The sequence below is a fragment of the Malaclemys terrapin genome, chromosome 20 (genome assembly GCF_027887155.1).
Source record: "Malaclemys terrapin pileata isolate rMalTer1 chromosome 20, rMalTer1.hap1, whole genome shotgun sequence".
In the NCBI taxonomy this organism is placed as follows: Eukaryota; Metazoa; Chordata; order Testudines; family Emydidae; genus Malaclemys; species Malaclemys terrapin.
In genome coordinates this window covers 13,435,984-13,462,954 of record NC_071524.1, presented here as the reverse complement: position 1 = coordinate 13,462,954, position 26,971 = coordinate 13,435,984, and the positions used below count along the sequence as shown (strand labels likewise).

The 26,971-nt window shown below is 59.2% G+C and overlaps 1 protein-coding gene across 1 annotated transcript; it reads right to left on the bottom strand.

Moving 5' to 3' along the window:
• Window positions 1-365: 365 nt before the first annotated feature.
• Window positions 366-24,458, bottom strand: LOC128826372 (uncharacterized). The gene is made up of 14 exons (XM_054009620.1): window positions 24,362-24,458; window positions 24,040-24,111; window positions 22,903-23,104; window positions 21,809-21,927; window positions 21,205-21,377; window positions 12,431-12,549; window positions 11,430-11,501; window positions 9,639-9,731; window positions 5,698-5,809; window positions 5,219-5,342; window positions 4,803-4,874; window positions 3,666-3,867; window positions 2,597-2,715; window positions 366-2,178 (listed from the first exon to the last, which is right to left on the bottom strand). The coding sequence occupies exons 1-14, from the start codon at window positions 24,456-24,458 to the stop codon at window positions 2,000-2,002; spliced, it is 1,755 nt and encodes a 584-aa protein (XP_053865595.1). The 3' UTR covers window positions 366-1,999.
• Between the last annotated feature and the right edge of the window lie 2,513 nt (window positions 24,459-26,971).

Here is a 26,971-nt window from a genome sequence, read left to right as displayed (position 1 = left end):
CGCAGCCCCAGCTCCCATCACCAGGAGCCAACCCCAGCTCCCCTCCCCTTCCTGCCGGGCCTGTCTGTGTGTAACCCGTGCAGAACCAGCGCCCCCTTGGTTTCCCTCCATCTCCTCCCTCTGGACTGAGCGGCAGCACTGCCTAGTGGGCAGAGCACTTGACTGCAGCCCTTGGGTCTGTTCCACGCTCTGCCACTGACTGGCTCTGTGAGCTTGGGTAAAACTTTCCCCTCCCTGTGCCTCAGTTTCCCCTCCCACCCTGTGTCTAGTTAGACTGTGAGCTCTTTAGGGCAGGGACTGTCTGTTTTATGTTCTGTGTGTACAGCACCTAGCGTAATGGGGCCTCTTAGTGCCACTCTGACAGACCCTAATCTCACCCTCTGAGCTCTCCCAGCCCAGCCCAGTGGCGGGGGGTGGTTATGGTTTAACAGGAGATGAAATGATTCACGGCACTTCAACTTTTCACGTGTTAGAAGCTGGTTTATTGTCACTGCTCAGAAGCTCCCAAGCAAAGCAAGCCCTAAGCCGCAGGGGTGCTGGGTTAGAGGCAAATCGCACTTGAATTAAAACCCCCTTTGTGGGACTCTGCGAACCACCCGCCGGGTCCTTCCCAGGCACCTGCCGCGTGAAGATCCAAACACTTCGCCCCCCCTCGGTGAGAGGCTGGCGGGAATGGACTGTCGGGGCGAAAGGGGCTGGGGCTGAAAGCTTTGAGAGCCAGCCCCTGCGGGGGCCAGGCCGAGCTGCGGGTCAGGGCTCGGGGACACTGGGGTTCTGTAGCAGGGTGGTTACGCCGCTCCTGCCCTGAAGGGCTCAAGACAGCCCTAGGACAGGGCTGCGGCTGGGAGAAAGCTGCTACTACGCTGATTGGGGAAGCAGTCTTAGCTGGGGGCCACGCCCCAGTCAGGCCACAGCTGGCCTGTATATAAAGGCTGTGAGCCAGTGGCCTAGAAGTCTCTCTCCAGGCTGGGAGAGAGCAGGGCTTGGCTGCTTGCAGAAAGGGGACTGGCAGTGAAGTAGGGTTGGGGAGCTGTAGGCTGGCAATTCCCCAGGGTGCAGGGCCTTGTCCAAGGCCCCAGAGGTACCGGGTTGCAGAGAAAGGCAGCAGGTCCCAAAACCCCTTGTCTGTGATGAGTGGCTTATACTGCAGTCTGCCCCAGGGAGCGGGGCTAGTTGGTGACTGGCAGTTGCCTATGACTGAGGCGAGGTGGGGAGAGGGGGTAGGAGTTCCCTAGGGAGGGGAGACCTTGAGACAGAGGGGTGTACTGCCAGGGGCAGCACCCCAGAGAATGGCGCACTGGAGTCCTGGGAGAGACACGGGGGCCAAGCAGCAGTGGGACACCAGCCTGCAGAGGGCGCTATGGAGGCTGGACATGCTAATTCCCAGAGATGACCAGCAGGAGGTGCCACAGGGGTGAGTCCCACGTCGCTACAGGTTCCCTTTGTGGGGTGGGGTAAATAGCGACCAATTTCTGGGGGAGTCCAGCTGAATTTGCTGCAGATGTCAGGGGGCTGGGGGCAGAGGAGGGTTTGACTCTGGAAGTGAGAATTGCTCAGACGTTTAACACGGGAATGGAGGCGACATTCCCTGAGCTGCCCAGGGATTGGCAGGGCCGTCGCCACGGAGCTCGGCTGAGGATTGGCCCCACCCCCTGGATGCAGTCAGACCCTGGGCCTGGCTGTGTGTGGAGCCGGGCTGAGCCGACGTGTCCGTTCTGGGCGGGAGCGAGGGGCTAGGCCTGGCCTCTGCTGAAGGAAGCCACCTGGGTGGGGCAGTTGGCTCCAAGGCACCATTAGAAATCTGAGCCCTGGGGTGACGGCAGCAGAGCCCAGGGGAGACGGGAGCGTAACCCCAACTCTCAGATCCCTGCTCTCCAGGCCCCAGGAGGCAGCAGATGGGCGAGAAGCGCGAGGCTGCCCCCTGCTGGGGGGCGGAGGTGCTGCTTGGGCAGGCAGAAGCCGCAGGCAGGGTCAGGGGCTGCCCCGAGGCTGCAGGGACTCAGGCTTTGAACCTGGGCCACTGTCTGATGACCTTGTAGAGGGCGTTCCCGGGGCAGTCGGTCTGGCTCACGTTGCGATGCCCCTTCAGGAAGTAGCTGCGGCTCAGGAAGCCCTTGGAGACGGCGCACTGGATCAATCTCTTGGCGGCGTTCAGGGCGGCGTTGTTGGGGACTCTGCCTGCAGGACAGGGCAGTCCCCTGTTAATCTCACCCTGGGCCTCGGCCCCTCTCTGCTGCTCAGGGGACGTGACTGTGGCCTGAATAAATAACCCCCCTCTGCCCACGCTCTCCATTGGCCACGTCAATGTCACTCCCTCCTCCCACCCCGCATTCAGTATTGCATCTCCCCTCTGCACCGCTGCATTTGCTTACCAAGGTCCCTCCCCCACCTCTATCCTGGCCCAGTGCCCCCGCCTGGTACCCCATGGAGGGGGAAGGGGAACTCCACAGGGGTGAAGCCCAGCGGGATGGTGGTGAGGCCAGCTGGGTGTCAGGTCTGCAGGGGTGAGCAGCTGTGGGCGGGAGCCCTGCAGGAGGGATTCCCAGCTCCCCTCGGGGCCTAGCTGGGGAAATCCGTACAGAGGGGACCCACGTACTGGAGAAGCTGCCCAGGAAGCTGAATCCCAGCGACTTATGGTTCCAGTTCTTGGCGTGGGCCCCCATGGTGCTCCAGCCTCTGCCCTCGTAGACGTTGCCGTCCTCGCCGATCAGGAAGCTGCAGGCAGAGCGCAGTGTGAGACCCGCACAGGCTCGTCGGCCGCAGCCTCCCCTCCCCATTGCTCCCGGCAGCTCCCCCAGGGTCGTCGCTGGCCCTGCCCGGGTTTGAACCTGGGACCCTCGGCGCTAGAAACTCAATCCTCTGCCATGGAGCTAAAGACCAACTGAGGAAAGGGACTGGATTGGTGGGGTCCTAACCTGTATTGCACTGTTTGGCCATTAGGTGGCGCTGTGTGTAACACCCCTTATGGAAGCAGCCCTGGGCCCCAGCTGGGGGGCGAGCGAGGGCTGTAGCCAGCCCAGATCTGGGGCAGGAGAACAGCGCTGGGACCCGCCGCCCTGCGGGAAATTCCCAGCTGGGTTTCCATCCCCCGACGTCGCCATCTCAAAACATTTCACGGAGCAAAATCTCCGGCCAGGTTTTCGTTGCGGGGCGTCAGGCCGACCCCGGGGAAAGGCGTCGATAACGCTGGCATGGGGCGGTGTCACAGACGAGCAGGGTGCAGGCCGCCCGACGTCTGTCAGCCGAGCTCCTGGCACAACCCAGGGGCTCCCTCCGGCCCTCCATCCCCCACCAGCTCCATAACTGCCCCCTTCCCATCCCCCGCTCTTCAGGGACTCCCTCAGCCCCCTCCCAATCTCCCCCTGCCAGGGGCTCTGTACCCCCACTCCCCTTCCCTTATGCCAGGGTCCCATTCTCACCCCATGCCAAGGGCGGTCTGTGCCTCCCATTCCGTCCAGCTGGGGCTCTGAGCGCACCCTCCCCAATACCCTCCTTTCAGCCAAAAATATTAAATATAAAAATCAAATCTCTTCTGTGGAGAATCCCCCCCCTACCCCCAGCTCTACCCCGAGTGTGGTCTCTGCTGCCCCCCTGTGGATGCTTGTGGGCAGTGGCCCCAAGTCTCCGCCATAGCTGTGGCGAGGCCCCCACCCTGCCCCGCTCACTTGTAGCCGATGTCTGACCAGCCGTTTGAGTCCATGTGATAGTTCTGGATGCCCCTGACCTGCCGGCTGCAGGAGGCCTGTGAGGTGCAGGGATTCCCTTCCGTGTGGTGGATGATGACGAAGGGCACTGGGGTCCTCAGCCGGACCCTGTTTTTTGGGGCCCGGGCCCCCCATTGGGAGCGAGAGACGATGCGGGGGCAGCCTGTGCCATGAGGGGGAGGGGAGAAAGGGCTGGGTTAATGTGGCTGCCCCCCACCTGCCCCAGCCCACGCAGCAGGATCGGGCCCAGGGCTGGTGCTCTGAGTGGGGCTGCGGCAATGAGGTGGGGCCAGCAAAGGCCGTGCACGGCACGGGGGGAAGCACAGCCCTGCGTTAAATGTGACAGGGCTGGGGAGAGGCCTGGCCGGGAGCCTGCTCGCCGTGCAGCAGCACCCGCCGCTGGCAGGAAAGGGGTGAACGGGGAGCCAGGCCAGGCTGGAGGGAGGCCAAGCAAGGACTGGGCTGGAGATGGCGGGTGAGGCTGGTGCTCTGAACTCACACCGGGCTGGGGAAGCTCCCGCCAAGGGTGTGTGGCTCAGAACCCGTCTGTCTCCTCTGCCCCCTCCGGTCACTTGCATCCCTCCAGCCTGTCCCCTCTGCTCTGCAGCCTTTCTGTTCTCTCTCTGTCCCTGATCCTTCTGCCGGGTCCCTTCAGAGACGGGGCAGCCAGGACAGACCCCAATGTCCCAGAAACTGGAAGGTCAGAACATCTGACCCTGAGAAAAGGAATTCATTGCCACAGTATGTTGCTTAGGTCAAGTGCAGGATCCCTTAAAGGTGCGTGATGCTCTGGGATCAGCTCCCCGTGGGCAGGGCCAGGGGCCTCGTCCCTTGGGCCGATGAACACTAGGGTCTGGGGAATGGGCAGCAGGGGACAACCCAGCCCTGCCTTGCGGAGGGATGGGCTGGACGGGAGCCGAGGGACATTTCCTGGTCTGCAGGGGCAGGTCCAGCCCAGGCACCAGGCCAGGGGGTGGGTTAGTCGGGCGCCTCCATCGTTAATTTCCCACGCCTGCGTTTCCGCCCCCTGGGTTCTGCGCTGCATGAGGGATTCTCAGCCCTGCCCCCCACCCCCGGTCCGGGGGGATCCGAACTCACCGAGCGCCGCGGCGCAGAGCGCTGAGAGCAACACGACCCGCATCAGCAGCAGCATCTTCCTCTCGCTCGGCCCTGTGGGGACACGCGCCTGTCACAGCCGCCTGCCACCCCCAGGAGGGGGCGCTGCTGGGCCAGCACCAAACGCCCCTGGGTAGCAGATCCCCCTGCGCTCAGGCTCCCCGGACTCCCAGCCCAGCCTGTCGCCTGAGGGCAGCGTCCCAGCCCTGCCCAGACCCCCTCCCCCCGAGCTCCCCGGGTCCCCATGGCAGCCCCTTGAGCTGCAGGCTCGGTGCTGGCCCCGGCTGTACTAACACTGCCCAGCTGGGGCTGCGGGGAGAAGAGCCGGGCTGGGGGCAGAGGTGTTCCATGGAGACCGGCGCCCTGTGGGGTGCAGAGGGGGGCTGGCATGTGCCCACCTGGATTCCTGCAGAGCTGGACAGAGTGAGCTCCGGGCACCGGCACCTGCTGCTCTCTATAAGTGCCTGGGAGGACGATGTGGGGGGGGGCCAGGTAGTTGGTCAATAAACCCTCGTGCCGATGCTGGCGGGAGCCCCAGCCGTCGGGGTGGGGGGGGATTTCAGCAGGGCTGCGGTTGCTTAAGGCCAAGCCGGGCTCTTGCAGCAGGGGTCAGGGGTCTGTAGCAATACCAGGGCCAACAGACTGTGCTCCGTGGGCTGGGGTGGGGTGTGCTTGTGCTGGCTGCTGGAATGTGGTTACATAGCCAGTGTGTTTCAGCAATACCGGTGTCGAGTTTGTGTGCCGGACACTGACTTGCAGGCAAGCCTCTGCGGTTGACAGGGCCTGACTGGAGGGAGTTTGGGTGCGGGAGGGAGCTCAGGGCAGGGGCTTGGGGCATGGGAGGGAGTTTGGGGTGTGGGCTCTGGGTAGCGCTTACCTCAGGCGGCACTTGGGAAGCTGCCAGCATTACCCTCTGTCTCCTAGGTGGCGGCGTGGCCAGGCGGCTCTGCGTGCTGCCCCTGCCTGCAGGTGCCGTCCCCCTGCAGTTCCTGGGCAATGGGAGATGCGGAGCCGGCGCTGAGGGTGGGGAGAGCAGTGCACAGAGCTCCCGTGGCCACCCCTAAACCTAGAAGCCAAAGGGAGATGCCAGCAGCTTCCTGGGAGCTGTGTGGAGTCGGGCAGCCAATCCAAGGACTTTTAATGGCCCGGTCAGCAGTGCTGACCAGAGTGGCCAGGGTCCCTTTTCAACCCAGTGTTCTGCTCAAAAACCGAACACCTGGCAAGCCTTGCGCTGGGGAAAAGGGTAGAGGAGCGCCAGGCGCTGTGAGCCTCATGGCACAGCGGGGGGGGGGGGGGGGGGGAGCTGTAGCCGCCCCAGGCTAGGTGATGGCCGGAGCTTCGTGTAGCTGAGGAAGGGACAATGACGGTGTCAGTGCTCAGGGCAACTGCACCGGTCCTGCCCCTCTGTGGGCCGGCCAGGCACCCACCCTGAACTCTTGGCATGCCAGCTGGCACCTCTCGTGGACGGGGACCCGCCTCGCTCTCCCTCCTGCCGGGTGCTCCAGGCTGCCCGGTTTCCTGTTGGCACTGTGCTATCCCCAGCAAGTCAGACTGGCCAAGCCGGCCGCTTTCCTACCCCCTCAGAGGCTACAAGCCCTGTAAGCCCCATAGCTCCGGCCCTGCCCAGCTCCCCCCAAACACCTCAGTGCTTATGGTGCCAGCAGTGCCAAGAACATGCGTTAAACCAATCAGTGAACCCACCCGCCTGCTAATGAGCTTTCCGAGATCCCCCTTCTCTTGGCCGGCTGTTCATGGGCATTTCTCTCACCCAGTCCCATGCAGCCTGGAGCTAACTTAGGGGTCTGATTCTCCCCCCCATCTGCTTTCAGAGCCCTAATAGCACCCCCAAAGCACAGAAGAGGGGTTACCTGGCAACACCCACACCCAGCCCCCAACCCTTCTCGGGGCTGTTACCAGCTTTGCCAGTTACTTTGGGGTATGCTCATTTATTAGGGTTACTCTTCTGGGGGAGGGGGGGGTTCTGTACTTCTATCAATGTACTGCTTGTGTCACTCGTGTTCTCATACGGAGCTTAACTTCTCCCTGCTGCGAGTTTCCTCCCACTGGAGCCGACCTGCAGGGCCTCGGATCCTCCAGCCCCAGACTCTCATATATTAACAGAGCGCGTCTGAGAGCAGCAGGTTAATCATGTCCTAGGGTCAGCACGTCTCTATCCCCACTTTCCCGTTACAATTGTTCTGGTCGTAACCAGAGAGAGCCAGAGAGGAGATGAGTTCTCACCAGTCCATGAAGCTTGACTCGATCGGGGGTCCCAGGTGATGGTGGTAGCTGAGGGTCCGGAGTGCTGGAGACAGGCAGAGCCCCCAGCACGGTCAGTCAGGAGAAGATGACATCCCAATGGAACTGATGCAGATGTTGGATCCGGGCATCAGAACACTGACTGGAGCAGGGCTAGGATGTTTTGTAGAGAAACAACAATGGTTCAAGGGAGAACACGAGATTTGTTTGTGTAAACAAGGGAGGATACCAAAGTTGTTTTGTTCAGGCTAGACAATAGGAACTGATCATTCCTGGCTATGGGCGGTGTTCCTTCCAGGGAACTCTCAATGCAATTAGGGAGTTTCAGTATTTTGGATCCCAATAAAGGATTTATTACTAGAATTGGTCTGGTAACTGCTGAGCTGGGTATGGGCAGGCCTGGGTTCATTAACATCTGGAGCAGAGATTTCCCCCATCATGCAGTGCGTCCCTGCTTTTCTGGTCCCAGAGTTCTATGCGGTTCTTGCCTTGGAATCTCTGTTCTCCATTCTGTGTGCTAATAGGGATGCCTCCCTGGCCCATCTTCCATGCAAATGAGGCCAGGGGAGTTTCCTTAATCCTGTCACCCTTGTCCCAGAGGCTTAGGTGAGTCTCCCACGGCCTTTCCCTTGCTTTTTGTAAGTCTTTCTTCTGATGCAGATTTTGGTTCACGCAAAGGCTGGGGGGTGGGGGGAGACGGTCTTTCATGAGTCAGACAGCTGGGTACTGTGCCCTGGTTCCCCAGGAACACAGGGCGGCTTGGTAACAGGGCTGCCCAGAGCGCTGGGCTGTGGCAGAGCGAAGGGTTCTGCGCTGGGAACATCAACCCACATTTCCCCACCGGGGGGGCATTTGAGAGGCAGCACGACATGAGGTTAATGACAGTCTCGGCAGTGCCAGGATCTCTCCATCCAGTGCGTGTCTCCCCTGAACTCCACCTGCTGCTCCTGGGAGCTGATGGAGCTGCCCCCCGGAGGGAGCATCGTGACACGTGGAGGGTGGTCTGGGGTGTGAACACTCAGCGTCCGTATCCTACACCAGCGTCGCACTGCTGGGTGACCCCTCACTCCGGAGGCTCAGTCACATGGGGAACGCTGTGGGGGCGGGGTGCAGCCGGCCTTCCCAGCACTGCGTCGGGACTGAGGGGCAACCCCAGGCAAAGCGAGCCCGGCGGCCACATATGGCACATGGCTCTGTCTCGCCCACCACAGAGTTTCTCAGGGTGGTGTCCCCTCTGCCCAGGTGTGGGTCTCGGCTTGGGCCCGATCCCCATCCTCCGCTCCCGTTCCAGCCCTGTTAGGTTTTCTATCAAACCCTATCACTATCTGCACATTGGTTGGCCTGTTTCCCAGCTGTGGTTACATCTCGGGGAGTTTTGCTATTAACCCTGATTTCAGGTCATGGGGGCAGTGTTTATAGAAGTGTCACACTAATGGTTTTGGTTAGGAGAGGGTTAATATTACAGCTTCCTTCTCGGAGTTGTCTCTGGATCTACCATTGGGCTGAGTTGGGTTTAATCCCAATGCCATGGCCCCGCAGCACCTCGTCTCTGTCTGTGCCAGGGCGGGAGGGGTTCTGTTCAGTCAGCACCAGTGTGTGATATGTGGATACTTGGCCATGTGGGGACTTCCCATCTGCCACCCTAGGGTGACCAGATAGCAAGTGTGAAAAATCAGGACAGAGGGTGGGGGGTAATAGGCCTCTATCTAAGAAAAAGCCCCAAATATCAGGACTGTCCCTATAAAATCGGGACATCTGGTCACCCTATGCCACCCAGAGCTGGGAACAGAACCCAGGAGTCCTGGCTCCCAGCCCCTCCTGCTCTAACCACTGCACCCCACTCCCCTCCCAGACCTAAGAAGAGAATCCAGGAGTCCCAGCTCCCTGTTCCCTGCTCTCACCACTGAGTTCATTTCCCACCGGCCCTGGAGCAGCTGTCACCAGGTGCTGACACTGCCCCTCCTGCCCTTCGCTGGATCCCCTCAGTGACCTAGAGGTGACAGTTCAAGCTCCAGACCCGCCTCTGGGGAGCGACGCTGATTTCCACCAGCTCAGGAGATGGGCCTGACAAACCCTGTCTTGTTCCTTCCCCAGCTCCTCCCATCTCACCCCTCCAGCTCTCTAAAAATTCCTGGTATTAAAAATCGGGGTGGAAGATTCCCGGTGCGTCCATTATTGTATTTGTTACAATCAGGTAATTTTTTTTTTTTTTTTCAGTTCATTAAAATCCGTTAAACTCTGACAACAGTCGACGGTGGAAATTCACTGAGGGGACATTGCCTTCGAAGAAGAAAAGCAAAGCGCAATGGTGCGAAGAAGGTGATCGTTGCCATCCCCAGGGGAGTTGGGCACCTAAATGCCTGTGAGGATTGGGACTGAAATCTTGATCCCGCTGCCGGTGCAGGGGATGCTGCCCGAGCAATTGGGGACCAATGAAAGGAGCTGGAGGAAGCGGCTGTCGTGCGGACAGAGGGGGTGTCTGTGTTTTCCTGGCTTGTCGGTTTGTGATCTTTAGGTTTAAAGAAAAAAAGATCGGACCAAATCTTGTGCTTTGCTCACTGAAAGTTGCGGCTTCCTCTGCCCCCCACATAACCGTTCTGGCGGCAGGATGCCGGGATCTCTGAGAGGGGGAGGACGGGGTGAGGAATGTCACTGCGGAGGGGGCAAGGGGCAGTTGCTTAAGACAGAGGCAGGGTCTTGCACCAGGGCTCACATGTGTGGAGCAATACCGGGAGCGGCTGTTTTGGGGTCAAGAGAACCTGGGAAGGAAGTGGAGCAGGAGGCTTTTGCTGCAGAGTTGGAAGGAAATTACCCAAACCTCTTTGAAATTACAAGTGAAACAAACGCTGGGGATTTGAAATTGTCACCTGGCTCTGACGCTTCTTGGCGGGTTTCTGGGTCGTTGCTGAGCTGAGCCGGACACACCCCGGTAAAGGGCACTGTAGCCGCGGTGGGAGGGAGTGTGGCCCAGTGGGTAGAGCAGTGGTGTGGCACTCAGGAGCCCTCTGTATAGTTACTGGCCTGCAGGGTGACCATGGACAGGTGACCCCGTTCTGTGCCTCAGTTTCCCCATGTATAAGAGGTGGATAATGGTTCTTTATGAAGCACTCTGAGCTCTGCTGGTGAAAAGCGCGGTGAGAGAGTTGGGTATTACTTACACCTGCTGAGGATGGGGCCTGACAGACGTTGTCTTATTCTAATTCCCTGGCCCTTCCCGTTTCACACCCACAGCCTATTCTTATTATTATGCAGATGGGAAGATTCCCTGCGCTTTCCTTTTCATTTGTTTCAAATCGGGGCAGTTCTTTCAGTGCGTTTAGCTCAGTGGCTCCAGAACAGGGAACAATCCCCCAGGGCATTTCACTGGATGGCACCTGAAGTTAAAAACGCTTTTATGGGGCAGCAGAAAAACAGAACATGCCAAAGGGCGACCTTGAAACTAGCCAGACCCTTCTTTCTGCGTGCCCTGGGCACGCTGGGGAATCACAGTCTGTATCCCCGTGGCTGGGAGAGGGGCCAGCGGAGCAGACTGGAAATGACACCGGGATGACAGATCTGTAGGAACTCGAGGCCCAGCTGAGATCTAAACTCCAGACCTGGGCCTGGAGCCTGAGAGCTGCGGCTGGGCTCCGTAGCCAACCCCACAGGTTCCACCCCTTAACCAGAGACTGGCCCAGCTGCTCCAGTGCAGCTGGCAGATCCCAGGCCAGGCTGGCGCGGTAGCGCCACAGGAACGTGGATCTGCCACACGGATGCCGCTGGAACCTGCCGAGCTTTGCCCCCAAGCGAGGGCAGCCAGTGTTAGAATGGCCCCTGACTGACCCTGGCTCAAAGCCGTGGGGCTCAAACCATGTGTGGGGCTGGGAACCAGGACTTCTGGGTTGCAGTCCCAGCTCTAGGAAGGGAGCGGGGGATTAGAAGTTGTTGGGGGAGGCCTGGCGTCCCGGACGCCAGGGTTCTATTTCTGGCTCTGACAGAGCCGGGGGGCCCTAGGGGTTAGGGTTGGACCCTCTCAAAGTCAGGCGTTTCTTGTGTGAGTTTCTGCTGGGCAGGGCCCTCTCCGTGCTGCAAAATCCTAGCAACCCAGCGCCCTGCCCGGATCCTGCCATACGCTGGGGCTCGCCAGGTTGTTCCTCCATTTGCTCATTTAATATAGTGCCCTGACGGGGGCAGCCGGTCGCCCTGTGCCCCCATTTATTCAGCTGCAGCAACAGGGTCACCGCTGCCCATCCGTCCCCACAGAGGAGCAGTCGGTGCTGTCCTGAAGTGGGTTTCTGCTCCCTCCGTTCTCAGCTGCGTCAGGGATTCCCAGACCTGCCCCCTTCCCCGGCCCGGGGGATCCGAACTCACCGAGCGCCACGGCGGAGAGCGCTGAGAACCACATAACCCGCGTCAGCAGCATCCTCGTCCTCTCGCTCGGCCCTGTGGGGAAACGCGCCCATCACAGCCCGTGTGACACCCCCAGGAAGGGGCCATGTTGGGCCGTAGCCAAATACCCCCAGAGCCCCTGGGTAGCAGATCCCTCTGCGCTCCGGCTGCCCTGGGCTCCCAGCCCAGCCTGTCGCGTGATGGCAGCGTCCCAGCCCTGCCCAGACCCCCCTCCCCCCCCGAGCTCCCCGGGTCCCCATGGCAGCCCCTTGAGCAGCAGGCTTGGCGCTGGCCCTGGCTGTACTAACACTGCCCAGCTGGGGCTGTGGGGAGAAGAGCCGGGCTGGGGGCAGAGCTGGGCCATGGAGACTGGTGCCCTGTGGGGTGCAGAGTGCCCACCTGGATTCCTGCAGAGCTGGGAGGAGAGTGAGCTACCGGCACCTGCTGCTCTCTATAAGTGCCTGGGAGGGCGACGGGGGTGAGGCCAGGTAGTTGCTCAATAAACTGTCGTGGGGATGCTGGCGGGAGCCCGAGCCACCGAGGAGGAAGGTGTGTGTGTGTGGGGGGGAGGGGGATTTCACCCGGGGCTGCGGTTGTTTAAGACCAAGCTGGGCTCGTGCAGCAGAGCTCGGGTCTGTAGCAGCACCAGGGCCGACAGACTGCGTCCGAGTGGGAGGGAGCGATTCTGGCCTGGCAGCGCGATCCCGGGGGCAGAACCTTCATCCCAACCTGGCCAAGGCTGGGCACAGAGCACAGCCCGGCCTGGAGAGCTGGGGAACACTGCACCGGGGGGACAGCACGTCAGCCACCGTCCGTGCCACCATTTCCTGCTCCGACCAATCCAGACGCGTTGTGTGTCCCAGTTCCCCTGAACTCCAGCTGCAGGGCACTAAGGCAGCACCTGGAGATCCCAACCGAGATCGACCCCACCGTGCCAGCTGCTGCCCAGACACACGGTGACCGAGATCAGGGTTTCGTCTCACCAGGTGTTGTTAAGTGCTGAAGGCTGGAATGTTGTTTCCTCAGTAACAGTGTTTAAGATGCCCAGTACTTCTGTTCTTGGAGCTTCAGTGTTATCAACACTAATAGCAGATAAGTCAGCCTGTGAATTCAGCAGACGTCAATGCAACTTATAAAGACCAGACCACAGTCCTAGTGCCCTGGCTCCATGGTTACAGGTTCACTAACACGAGTGCCCCGTGGCAAGGAGCGGCTCTGTCGGCAACGGGAGTCACCGCTGTCCACTGGGCCACACACAGGCTGACAGTGAGGTACCCGAGAGCAATAGACTGAGACAAACAGCTTCCGTCCCACCTTCCGTGTGTCACCACATTCGTCTGTCACCTCCCCTGGGTCCTGAGATCTTGGACAAAACACCCCCTGTTTATTATTTTCTCCAACCAACTTATTTTGCACTAAAGTGAACTGTATTTGTCCCAGCTATGCTATATTTACATAAATCTAGGACACTAGTGACAACGTTGCCGAGTACGTGAACTGCACAGCAAACCTGTCAGCATTTGCTCTAACCCACGGCCTGACTTTGGTTCACAGCCTCTGGTTCAGGCCTCAAATCTTGCCCCAGGCCCAGTGCTCCAGGCTCTCTGTGCTACCCCGGTCGCTGCACAGACACACGGTGCCCGAGATCGGGGGCAGGGAAGGGATCTGAGCCCACAGCTCCCACCTAGTGGTCAGGCGAGGGCATGACAGGTGCTCTCTGTCCTGGTGCCTCCCGTTGGTAGCCGCTCCCACCCTGTGCTGTCTGTCCCCTCCTGTGGCTCGCTCTCCGACTGGGTCATGGGCCGTGTCCAGTAATGAGTCCAACAAATGCTAGTTCCGCTGTCCGGCAAAGGGCTTCAGATATCACCTGGCCAAAGCCCCAGAGTTGGGACTCTCTGGGATGTGGGTCTACCTAGTCCTGAGTTGCTAGTGTCAGGGACAGGCCGTGTGCCTCCAGCCCTAACTGGGGACCCCTGGCCCAACCTCTGCCCCGGGCTCCAGGAGGGCCCCAAGGTGGCTTTCTGAGCAGTACCGGGTTTACCATGGCACCAGTGGTGCCATGTCGAGGGCCCAGAGTCAGAATGGGCCCCGGCCAGCCCGATCCCCTAGCCGGCTGAGCCGGTTAGGAAAGCTGCCCCCGCCCTTGCTCCACCCCCACACTGCCTCTTCCCACCCCTGCTCCGCCCCAGCCCCTCCCTCACTCCACCCCTTCCCATGCCCCCCCCAAGCCCTCTCCCCTGAGCTACGCATCCCGAGGGACTGCAGCAGGGGTCTGGCCTGCCCTGCACTCACCGGGCGGCGGGAATTGGAGCGACCTGGCCCCTGCCGGCTCTGCTCCGCCGGTGAGTGCCGCGGGGCAGTTCCCCCATCCCCGGGAGCCAGGGGAGCAGAGCGGAGCGGGCTGGTGCTGGGTCACTTCACTTCCCACTGCCCCGTGAGTGTGGGGTCAGGCCCCCACTGCAATCTCCGGGCAGCAGGAAGTGGAGCAAGCCGGCCTCAAGCCACTCCGCTCCACCGGCTTGTACTGGGGGGCGGTTTCCCCCTTGCCCCACAAGCCTCGAGGGGAGATGGAGCGGTGGGGAAGAGGCATGGGATGGGGAAGAGAAGGGGCAGGGGAAATGGGGGTGGGGGAGAAGCGGGGGCAGGGAGGAAACTGGAGCCCAGCATGCAGCATCCCCTTTGCAGAAGCTGGGGCCCCCCTGTTAAGCAAGCCCATCGAACCCTCACCCTGACAAGCCCCACCTGCCCAGATCTGTACCACCCCGACGAGCCCCCCCCAGACACCCTCCCCACTGAGCCCCAACCACCTGCACCTGGACCCCCACACAAATGAACCCCACCTCCCCTGCACCTAGACCCCACACTGCGCCCCAAACACCTTCACCTGGATCCCGTGCACAGTCCCATGGCCCCTGCACCTGGAACCCCCCAATGAGCTTCTGTGCATCCAGTTCTCCCACTGAGCCGCCCGCACCCAGATTGCCCCACGGAGAACTCTCCTACCCCCACCTAGACCCCCCCACACTAAGTCCCTCTGCACTGGGATCCTGCTGCTGGGCTAAGCCTGCTCACCCACACCTGGTGCGCCTGGCACACGGGGGCAGGGCCCCAGGGTGTTTCTGGGGCAGGCCTGGCCCTCGCACAGTCAGGGTCGGGTGCAGCCGCACTGCCAGGGTGTGGTGGGGGGAGGCTGCAGGGTGATCTCCCACCCCCATGCAGCCAGTGGCCTGCGCTCCCCACTGCCATGGTGGAGCCTCCACATTTATTTATTGACAAATACAATTGGCAGAATTTTAAAACATTGTGCCCAGAATCATTAATTTTTTGGCACAGAATCCCCTCAGGAGTATGGGGTGCTGTGCAGTGTGATGGTGGGACTGTGAGGAAGGGGTGGGCAGTGGGGAGGTCTGTGGGCGGGGAGCGATGGGCGAGCGGAGTGGTGTGCAGGGTGCTGTGCGGTTGTGGTGGGAGGCCAGCCGGGGAGGTCTCTGGGAGGGGTGGGGGCTGGGCATAGTGATCTGTGGTGGAGGTCTCTGGGTGAGGGGGCGCTGGGCATAAGGGTGGGGCACTGGGCAGGGGGGTGGTGTGGTGTGGGCCTGCCCTCAGGCGGAAGGGGCATGCTGGCAGCACAGGGCTGGGCAGGCCAGTGTGCGTCTGGCAGCTGCAGATTTGTAAACAGTGCCCTCCTGCGGGGCTGCTCCCGCCGCGCTGTGCCTCATTGCCCCCAGCCCGCCCTTCACTCTGGAGACTGACCATCCCACCCCCCTGCACCTTGCCCCATGGGGACCCACAAATACATTTGGCACCGGGCCCACAAAAAGTTAATCTGGCCCTGCATCTGAGTCCTGCCTCCAGAGAGCTCTGCATCACCCTCCCCCCTGGCCACTTCCCGCCGGCCTCCGCAAGCCAGAGGGGAAAGCGAAAATGGGAACAAACCCGAGGAGACGTCTCCGACCTTGCAAATGCCGAGAGTCCTTTCCCCTCAGCAGCTCCGGTAGCGCATCAGCTGGGCCTGCCGCCGGCTCCTTCTGCAGAGCTGCCGATCCCAGCCCTGCTCACCTCCGCTGGCGCCTTTCGAGGGAGCTGCTCTCTGCTCCCTGCCAAACTCCTCCTCTGGCCGGGCAGCGTGAGGCAGGGCCCTGTTTTCCTAGCATACCCACCCCACCCCGCCTCATGATATTAATATCATCATTAAGGCTAAGATTTCGTCACGGGTGTCTTTAGTAAAATCATGGACAGGTCACAGGCAATAAACAAAAATTCACAGCCCGTGACCTGTCCATGACTTTTACTATATAAATAATCCCGACTAGGGGGCCCCAGAACATCACTGCTGTGGGGGTCCGGGTTCTGACGGTTAATCCCTGCCCTGGCTACAGGGACTGCCCACCCTCCCCCAGCCACCCCTGCGCCGAGTCCCTGGGGACGGCTGCTTGGGCACTCCCCAGGGCAAGCTGCCCTGGGACCACTGCTCGGGTGCTTCCCCCAGGCCAGCCGCCCGAGCAGCCACCAGTGTTGCTGGCCCCAGGGCTGCCCTTGGGACCGCTGCTCGGGCGCTTCCTGGGGCCAGCTGCCTCGGGACCGCCTGAGCCGCTGTCCCGAGCTGAGAAAGTCATGGAGGTGACGGAAAGTCAGAGAATCTGTGACTTCCGCGACCTCTGTGACAGAACTGCAGCCTTCATCATCATCATCGTGATGTTTTATGGCATTTGTGAAACACTTAATGATATTATTGGTTCTTTTTCCTTCCAGTGTTCCCGTCTGTGTGGGCTCTTAATATAATCATGTTTCTGGGATTTTGGTACCTCAGGGTCTGGCAAGAGAGGGGTTCCGGGGGGTCCGGCATATTGACTGGCCCTTTGGGGGGCTGTCTCCCAACTCCAGGACTGTACAAATCCAGCTCCCTTTTTTGGGGTTACCTTGTGTTTCCCCCTCCCCTTACTGAGTCCTTCCCTTTTCCTAGAGCAGGGATTCTCAAATGGGGGGTTGGGACCCCTGAGGGGGTCACAAGGTTATTTCATGTCGGGTCACGAGCTGTCAGTCTCCACCTCAAACCCTGCTTTGCCTCCAGGATTTATAATAGTGTTAAATATAAAAAAAGTGTTTTTAATTTATAAGGGGGGGTGTGTCGCACTCAGTGGTTTGCTCTGTGAAAGGGATCACCAGTACAAAAGTTTGAGAACTACTGTCCTAGAGGGCTGTGATCGGTGCTCTCTGGGCTGTGTGTGTTTAGCCTTCGATCAGATGTTCCTTTTCCCAGCAGTTTTTCCACAGCTGATTTCTGTGTCTCACCAGCCTCGGAGAAGACACCCTCCCTCTCTGTCATTCGGGTCATTTGCATTCTCACAAACCACCACCTGGCAATTTTCTGGTCTCAACTCCTCTGCTTTAAACCATGGAGCTGGTTTAAAAATACACAGTTACATTCCAAAAATTTATCAGAAACAGCATCCTGAAAAACTGGGACCTGGATTGGGGTTCCCTCTGCCATCCCGTCACTGTCCCTGAGAAGTCAGCTGTGTGACTGCTCCCCTCCAGGAGGTCGGTCACACAATCCCCTCTCAAAACCTGGGTCACAAACTGTGACATTATGAGTGTAATATAATATCTCATTGAAAGGTGACGTAAGGCCAGAAAAGGTTAATTAACTCACAGACTGACCTGACCCATGGCCCAACTTCAAAGACTGGTTAGGGCGATATGCAAGTGAATAGAGCTCTGAAATGCCGCCTGCATTGTTAGAGATAGAAGGGTCGATGTTTGCTCAGGTCTTGTGATGTAAGCAAACAAGTCTTGTCTATTGCTATAGCTGTGATTGAAACATCAAAAAAGGAGTAGTAATATTTATGACGACACTTGTGAGAAATAGTATTATTGTCTCAATGTCTCTTTGAAGGTTGTGATAAAGTGAATATGAACTGTTTGTAAGCGGAGTCAGAATGAGCTCTCCCCTGACATCTGGTGGTGAGCTGTGGAAAAGGACTTCGGGGCTGATCTAGTTTGCATGGGCACACCCACCCTGCCTAGCATGATGGCCTGCCTGCCCATTGGGTCACTTTGGCTGCTGTGGGATCCCCAGGCTCTGGGTTATGTGAATCAAGGACAGTAGAACTGTACTTGGCATTTTATGATGGAGGGACTTGCCCTCACCTAAGTAGCACTCACTAGGCAAGGGACATGGGTTCCAAACACCAGTGAATTGAGAGAAGATGGGGACAGGTATTTATGGCTGGTAATGTGGGCCCCCTTCTGAGCACCTGAACCCCCACTTTTATCCTTCCTCGTTCTAGTGTGCAATAACAGAGCTAATTTTGACAATATTAGGAGTCTTGTTACATGCTATAGAGCTGCAATCAGTGATAGGAGGTCTAAGTATTAGACCTACTTTGGGCTAGGGGTGCACTGGCACTGAGGCTCCCCTACTACTAGCTAAAATCACTGAGAGCTGAAGTCACTAAGGACCTGAAATTGCTGAGAGTGTAAGTAGGGGATTGAGTTTCAGAGGGGTAGCCGTGTTAGTCTGAATCTGTAAAAAGCAATAGAGGGTCCTGTGGCACCTTTGAGACTAACAGAAGTATTGGGAGCATAAGCTTTTGTGGGTAAGAACCTCACTTCTTCAGATGCAAGAAGAAGTGAGGTTCTTACCCACGAAAGCTTATGCTCCCAATACTTCTGTTAGTCTCAAAGGCGCCACAGGACCCTCTGTCGCTTTTTAAGTAGGGGATGGGGCTGAAGACAAGTTGATGAGTGGCTAGCAGGACGGCTAGCAGAGCGGCGTGGCGTGGCAAGCGGATAGCAGGATGGCTGGCGGAGAGGAGCTGCTGGTGGTGAAGACTGCGGCAGAACCCCAGGGAGAGATGTGGCAATTGGCCGTCAACCTGAGCAGGGGAGCATGTGAGATGCCCCCCCCCATACCTTCCCCCACTTCCACCCAGGCTGGGAGGTAAACTCTGCAGGGGAACCTCTGAACTCTGGGGGCTGCACAGACCAAGGACAGAAGCTGTGGGTGGGGTGACTGTTGGGTTGCTGGACTTAAGACCCTGAGGGGAAAAGGACACTGCCAAACTTACTTGGGGGTGGGTCTTTTGCTCATGGTTTGTGTTATGAATCCTGTTTGTGGTGTTTCCCCAACATAATGCCACAATGTTTCCCTCCTTTATTAAAAGGCTTTTGCTACACTCAGACTCCGTGCTTGCGAGAGGGGAAGTATTGCCTCTTAGAGGTGCCCGGGGGGTGGTATGTAATTGTCCCAGGTCACTGGGTGGGGGCTCGAGCCGGTTTTGCATTGTGTTATTAAAACGGAACCCCTAGATGCTGAACCCGGCCCTTGTTTCTGCCAACTCTGATGGGCAGGAGGGTTACATGTTTAATGGATAAATTACACTATGCTAGTTGCCAGGATGGTTGGGAGACAGAAAATTAAGCTTATTCTCTCAGGCCCAGAGGCTGCTGGATAACGTATAAAAACCCTGGGACGCCATCCTGTTTTATCTCAGATCTGCTTTGGGTTTCAAGAGGGGAAAACCTTAAGCCATAAGAATTGAGATCCCCAGGCACTGACTGGAGTCCAATGTCCATATTCAGGGTGACTAACCTGTGGACGATTTCTAAAAAGACTTTTGGCAACTACAAACTTATCTCTGCTATGTATCTGAACCTCAAGAATTGAATTCAAGTCTGTATGTATAGTGATCTTTTAACCAACACTCTCTCTCTTTTCTTTTTTAATAAACTTTAGTTTAGTTAACAAGAATTGACTATAAGCGTGTATTTTGGGTAAGATCTAAGTTATCATTGGACCTGGGTGTGTGGCTGATCCTTTGGGGTTGGAAGAACCTTTTCTTTTATATGATGAGATAAGATTTTCAGTCATCATCATCATATCTAACAGGTGTGTCTGGACGGAGGCCTGAGGCTGGGCACTTGAAGGGAACTGCGTTATTTGGACGTCTACGTAACCAGTGAGGTTATAGAAGCTGTTTTGTGCTGGTTGGTAAATCTAAGTATTGGACTATCCACCAGCGTTTGGGGTTTGTCTGCCCTGTTCTGTTTGCAGTTCACCCTAAATGAGTGACCTTAGCTGGCTCCCCCGGGCAGCATCTTTTTTGAGTGCCTGGGTGCACAGATGCTGACTCACCTGTTTGGTCCTGGGTATCCTCTCCCGAGTGACCAATGAGGAGACATTCCTGTCCTCCCACTATTCCTTCCACAGTTTCCTCCTCTGGGCCCCGCCTCTCAGACACATCTCTGTGCTCTCTAGAATGGGGTCCGTTCCTTCTTCAGCTGCAGAACTCTGCTAGCTAAACAACTGGGACAGTTTCCTTAATCACTGAAAACACCTCTCCTGCCCCCGATCCTGAGGGCGTGTTGCCTTCTGCTGGAAAGGAGCTAGTCTCAGCCCCTCCCATATTTGGAAGCACCCTGCTTCCCTGTGTTAGAGAGTCCCAGGAATCCTCACCCACCTCAGTAGTTTCTGACATCCCATCCCCCTTCTCTGGGCTCCCCTCTGGGACACCTCTCCCTATGGTCCCTAGAGTGGGATCTGTCCCTGGTTCACGTGCACCTGTTGGCAGCTAACAAGCTGGACAGTTCTCTCCCTGGCAGGCATTACACCCCCATCCCTTCCTAAGGTGATGTTGCCTACAGCTGCATTGCAGGACCTAGTCTCAACCAACCTCCCACCTGGAAACATGTGGCTTCCCCCAGCTGCAGAAGAATCAAGGAGACTCTCTCCCATTCTCTCAGCAGTTCCTGTGACCTGACCCTTTCCCTCGGGGGTCCCAGGATAAAACTCCTTCTTGCTGCGGGCAAATACCTGAACCCAAAGCTACCCGGAAAACATTATTCCCAAGAAGCAGGTAAACTAGGGGGTGTTCCATTACTTTCCAAAACACTTTTCAAATCTTCCCACACCACATGGATTTTAGCTAGTAGTCGGAGGAATCTGGTTTTGCCCACCCCAACAATCTCTGCCCTGTTCCAACACCAGGAGAAAGGTGAAGGGCCGAAGAGAAATCAGGATCTCAGATTGACAGTGTCCAGGGCCAATGGGGAGCTGCCAACACTCTATGTGAGTCCAAATGACAGGGCAGCAGACCAATGAGAGAGGCAGGAGCCCAGGGGCCCATCCTCTGTGTGAGCTGGGGCTGCCTGAGGCAGAGCAGGGCAGAGCTAAGGGGAGCTAGGCTGGACTGGGGGCAGAGGAGAGCCAGAGCCAGGGGGCCGAGCTCGGCTGGAGCAGCTGGGAGCTGGAGCAGCACAGACCAGCCGCGCCAATGGGGAGCCAGGACCATGCTGCAGGGGGAGCCGCGGGCCCAGAGCTGGGGCAGCGAGCACCGGCCATATCACACGGTACCCTGCAGCTGAGAGCGACGAGCGGCTGGGGACAGCCAGGGGGACCTGGGAAGAGAGCCCAGCCCAGCGGCGGGGGGTGGTTATGATTTAACAGGAGATGAAATGATTCACGGCACTTCAACTTTTCACGTGCTAGAAGCTGGTTTATTGTCACTGCACAGAAGCTCCCAAGCAAAGGAAACACTAAGCCGCAGGGGTGCTGGGTTAGAGGCAAATTGCACTTGAATTAAAAACCATTTTGTGGGTCTCTGCGAACCACCCGCCGGGTCCTTCCCAGGCGGGTGGGCGAGAAGCGCGAGGCTGCCCCCTGCTGGGGGGCGGAGGTGCTGCTCGGGCAGGCAGAAGCCGCAGGCGGGGTCAGTGATGGGCGCAGGGGCTGCCCCGAGGCTGCAGGGACTCAGGCTTTGAACCTGGGCCACTGGGTGATGACATTGTAGAGGGCGTTCCCGGGGCAGTCGGTCTGGCTCACGTTGCGATGCCCCTTCAGGGTGTAGCTGCGGCTCAGGGAGCCCCTGTTGACGGCGCATTGGATCAGGCTCTTGGCGGCGTTCAGGGCGGCAGCGTTGGGGGCTCTGCCTGCAGGACAGAGCAGCCCCCTGTTAATCTCACCCTGGGCCCTCGGCCCCTCTCTGCTGCTCAGGGGATGTGACTGTGGCCTGAATAAATAACCCCCCTCTGCCCACGCTCTCCATTGGCCATGTCAGTGTCACTCTCCCTCCCCCCAGCATTGCGTTCAGTATTGCATCCCCCTCCTGCATTTGCTTGGCCAAGATCCCTCTCCTTCGCCACCCTTTCCTGGCCCCGGGCCCCAGCCCTGTGCCCCACGGAGGAGGAGCTTGACAGCGGTGGAGCCCAGCGGGATGGTGGTGAGGCCAGCTGGGTTGGCCCCATACACCAGGTGTCAGGTTGGCAGGGGTGAGCAGCTGTGGGCGGGAGCCCTGCAGGAGGGATTCCCAGCTCCCCTCGGAGCCTAGCTGGGGAAATCCGTACAGACGGGACCCACGTACTGGAGAAGGTGCCCAGAAAGCTGAATCCCAACGAATTACTGTTCCAGCCGTAGGCGTGGGCCCCCACGCTGCTCCAGCCTCTGCCCTCGTAGACTCTGCCATCCTCGCCGATCAGGAAGCTGCAGGCGGAGCGCAGTGTGAGACCCGCACAGACACGTCGGCCGCAGCCTCCCCTCCCCATCACTCCCGGGAGCTCCCTCAGGGTCGTCACTGGCCCTGCCCGGGTTTGAACCTGGGACCCTCTGAGCTAGAAGCTCAATCCTCTACCATGGAGGTAAAAACTCACTGAAGAAAAAGGGACTGGATTGGCGGGGGGGGAGGGGGCTAACCTGAATGGCACTATTTGGCCATTAGGTGGCGCTGTGTGTAACACCCCTTATGGAAGCAGCCCTGGGCCCCACCTGGACCCAGCTTGGGGGCGTGCAAAGGCTGTAGCCGGCCCAGATGTGGGGCAGGAGAACAGTGCTGGGACCCGCTAGCTTGCGTGTAAATCCCAGCTGGGTTTCCATCCCCCGACGTCGCCATCTGAAAATGTTTCATGGAGAAAAATCTCCGGCCAGGTTTTCGTTGCGGGACGTCAGGCCGGCCCCAGGGAAAGGCGTTGGTAACGCCAGCACGGGGCGGTGTCACAGACGAGCAGGGCGCAGGCCACGCGGAGTCTGTTGGCCGAGCTCCTGGCACAACCTGTGGCCCTCCATCCCCGCACCAGCTACATGACTGATCCCTTCCCGTCCATCCCCCGCTCTTCAGGGACTCCCTTAGCCCCCGCATCTCTCCCTGCCAGGCCTCTGTGCCTCCACCCCCCTCCCCTTATGCCAGGGTCCCATTCTCACCCCATGCCAGGCGCGCTCTGTGCCCCCCCCATTTCCACCCACCGTAGCTGGGGCTCGGAGCACACCCTCCCCAATTCCCTCTTTTCACCCAAAAATATTAAATATAAAAATCAAATCTCTTCTATGAAGACTCCATCCCTCCCCCAGTTTTCCCCGAGTGTGGTCTCTGCTGCCCCCTGTGGCTGCCTGGGGCCAGTGGCCCTGAGTCTCCCCCATAGCTGTGGGGAAGCCTCCACCCCACCCCACCCTGCCCCCACTCACTTGTAGCCGATGTCGGGCCAGCGCCGGGTGTCCATGTGGTAGTTCTGGATGCCCCTGACCTGCCGGCTGCAGGAGGCCTGTGAGGTGCAGGGATTCCCTGCCGTGTGGTGGATGATGACGTAGGGCACTGGGGTGCTCAGCTGGGTCCTGCTTGTCGGGGCCCGGGCCCCCCACTGGGAGCGGGTGATGATGGTGGGGCAGCCTGTGCCATGTGGGGGAGGGGAGAAAGGGCTGGGTTAATGTGGCTGCCCCCCACCTGCCCCAGCCCACGCAGCAGGATCGGGCCCAGGGCTGGTGCTCTGAGTGGGGCTGCGGCAATGAGGTGGGGCCAGCAAAGGCCGTGCACGGCACGGGGGGACGCACAGCCCTGCGTTAAATGTGACAGGGCTGGGGAGAGGCCTGGCCGGGAGCCTGCTCGCCGTGCAGCAGCACCCGCCGCTGGCAGGAAAGGGGTGAACGGGGAGCCAGGCCAGGCTGGAGGGAGGCCAAGCAAGGACTGGGCTGGAGATGGCGGGTGAGGCTGGTGCTCTGAACTCACACCGGGCTGGGGAAGCTCCCGCCAAGGGTGTGTGGCTCAGAACCCGTCTGTCTCCTCTGCCCCCTCCGGTCACTTGCATCCCTCCAGCCTGTCCCCTCTGCTCTGCAGCCTTTCTGTTCTCTCTCTGTCCCTGATCCTTCTGCCGGGTCCCTTCAGAGACGGGGCATCCAGGACAGACCCCAATGTCCCAGAAACTGGAAGGTCAGAACATCTGACCCTGAGAAAAGGAATTCATTGCCACAGTATGTTGCTTAGGTCAAGTGCAGGATCCCTTAAAGGTGCGTGATGCTCTGGGATCAGCTCCCCGTGGGCAGGGCCAGGGGCCTTGTCCCTTGGGCCGATGAACACTAGGGTCTGGGGAATGGGCAGCAGGGGACAACCCAGCCCTGCCTTGCGGAGGGATGGGCTGGACGGGAGCCGAGGGACATTTCCTGGTCTGCAGGGGCAGGTCCAGCCCAGGCACCAGGCCAGGGGGTGGGTTAGTCGGGCGCCTCCATCGTTAATTTCCCATGCCTGCGTTTCCGCCCCCTGGGTTCTGCGCTGCATGAGGGATTCCCAGCCCTGCCCCCCACCCCCGGTCCGGGGGGATCCGAACTCACCGAGCGCCGTGGCGCAGAGCGCTGAGAGCAACACGACCCGCATCAGCAGCAGCATCTTCCTCTCGCTCGGCCCTGTGGGGACACGCGCCTGTCACAGCCGCCTGCCACCCCCAGGAGGGGGCGCTGCTGGGCCGGAGCCAAACATCCTCAGAGCCCCTGGTTAGCAGATCCCCCTGCGCTCCGGCTGCCCCGGGCTCCCAGCCCAGCCTGTCGCCTGAGGGCAGCGTCCCAGCCCTGCCCAGACCCCCTCCCCCCGAGCTCCCCGGGTCCCCATGGCAGCCCCTTGAGCTGCAGGCTCGGTGCTGGCCCCGGCTGTACTAACCACTGCCCAGCTGGGGCTGCGGGGAGAAGAGCCGGGCTGGGGGCAGAGGTGTTCCATGGAGACAGGCGCCCTGTGGGGTGCAGAGGGGGGCTGGCATGTGCCCACCTGGATTCCTGCAGAGCTGGACAGAGTGAGCTCCGGGCACCGGCACCTGCTGCTCTCTATAAGTGCCTCGGAGGACGATGTGGGGTGGGGCCAGGTAGTTGGTCAATAAACCCTCGTGCCGATGCTGGCGGGAGCCCCAGCCGTCGGGGTGGGGGGGGATTTCAGCAGGGCTGCGGTTGCTTAAGGCCAAGCCGGGCTCTTGCAGCAGGGGTCAGGGGTCTGTAGCAATACCAGGGCCAACAGACTGCGCTCCGTGGGCTGGGGTGGGGTGTGCTTGTGCTGGCTGCTGGAATGTGGTTACATAGCCAGTGTGTTTCAGCAATACCGGTGTCGAGTTTGTGTGCCGGACACTGACTTGCAGGCAAGCCTCTGCGGTTGACAGGGCCTGACTGGAGGGAGTTTGGGTGCGGGAGGGAGCTCAGGGCAGGGGCTTGGGGCATGGGAGGGAGTTTGGGGTGTGGGCTCTGGGTAGCGCTTACCTCAGGCGGCACTTGGGAAGCTGCCAGCATTACCCTCTGTCTCCTAGGTGGCGGCGTGGCCAGGCGGCTCTGCGTGCTGCCCCTGCCTGCGGGTGCCGTCCCCCTGCAGTTCCTGGGCAATGGGAGATGCGGAGCCGGCGCTGAGGGTGGGGAGAGCAGTGCACAGAGCTCCCGTGGCCACCCCTAAACCTAGAAGCCAAAGGGAGATGCCAGCAGCTTCCTGGGAGCTGTGTGGAGTCGGGCAGCCAATCCAAGGACTTTTAATGGCCCGGTCAGCAGGGGGGGGGGGGGGGGGGGGGGGCTGTAGCCGCCCCAGGCTAGGTGATGGCCGGAGCTTCGTGTAGCTGAGGAAGGGACAATGACGGTGTCAGTGCTCAGGGCAACTGCACCGGTCCTGCCCCTCTGTGGGCCGGCCAGGCACCCACCCTGAACTCTTGGCATGCCAGCTGGCACCTCTCGTGGACGGGGACCCGCCTCGCTCTCCCTCCTGCCGGGTGCTCCAGGCTGCCCGGTTTCCTGTTGGCACTGTGCTATCCCCAGCAAGTCAGACTGGCCAAGCCGGCCGCTTTCCTACCCCCTCAGAGGCTACAAGCCCTGTAAGCCCCATAGCTCCGGCCCTGCCCAGCTCCCCCCAAACACCTCAGTGCTTATGGTGCCAGCAGTGCCAAGAACACGCGTTAAACCAATCAGTGAACCCACCCGCCTGCTAATGAGCTTTCCGAGATCCCCCTTCTCTTGGCCGGCTGTTCATGGGCATTTCTCTCACCCAGTCCCATGCAGCCTGGAGCTAACTTAGGGGTCTGATTCTCCCCCCCATCTGCTTTCAGAGCCCTAATAGCACCCCCAAAGCACAGAAGAGGGGTTACCTGGCAACACCCACACCCAGCCCCCAACCCTTCTCGGGGCTGTTACCAGCTTTGCCAGTTACTTTGGGGTATGCTCATTTATTAGGGTTACTCTTCTGGGGGAGGGGGGGGTTCTGTACTTCTATCAATGTACTGCTTGTGTCACTCGTGTTCTCATACGGAGCTTAACTTCTCCCTGCTGCGAGTTCCCTCCCACTGGAGCCGACCTGCAGGGCCTCGGTTCCTCCAGCCCCAGACTCTCATATATTAACAGAGCGCGTCTGAGAGCAGCAGGTTAATCATGTCCTAGGGTCAGCACGTCTCTATCCCCACTTTCCCGTTACAATTGTTCTGGTCGTAACCAGAGAGAGCCAGAGAGGAGATGAGTTCTCACCAGTCCATGAAGCTTGACTCGATCGGGGGTCCCAGGTGATGGTGGTAGCTGAGGGTCCGGAGTGCTGGAGACAGGCAGAGCCCCCAGCACGGTCAGTCAGGAGAAGATGACATCCCAATGGAACTGATGCAGATGTTGGATCCGGGCATCAGAACACTGACTGGAGCAGGGCTAGGATGTTTTGTAGAGAAACAACAATGGTTCAAGGGAGAACACGAGATTTGTTTGTGTAAACAAGGGAGGATACCAAAGTTGTTTTGTTCAGGCTAGACAATAGGAACTGATCATTCCTGGCTATGGGCGGTGTTCCTTCCAGGGAACTCTCAATGCAATTAGGGAGTTTCAGTATTTTGGATCCCAATAAAGGATTTATTACTAGAATTGGTCTGGTAACTGCTGAGCTGGGTATGGGCAGGCCTGGGTTCATTAACATCTGGAGCAGAGATTTCCCCCATCATGCAGTGCGTCCCTGCTTTTCTGGTCCCAGAGTTCTATGCGGTTCTTGCCTTGGAATCTCTGTTCTCCATTCTGTGTGCTAATAGGGATGCCTCCCTGGCCCATCTTCGATGCAAATGAGGCCAGGGGAGTTTCCTTAATCCTGTCACCCTTGTCCCAGAGGCTTAGGTGAGTCTCCCACGGCCTTTCCCTTGCTTTTTGTAAGTCTTTCTTCTGATGCAGATTTTGGTTCAAGCAAAGGCTGTGGGGTGGGGGGAGACGGTCTTTCATGAGTCAGACAGCTGGGTACTGTGCCCTGGTTCCCCAGGAACACAGGGCGGCTTGGTAACAG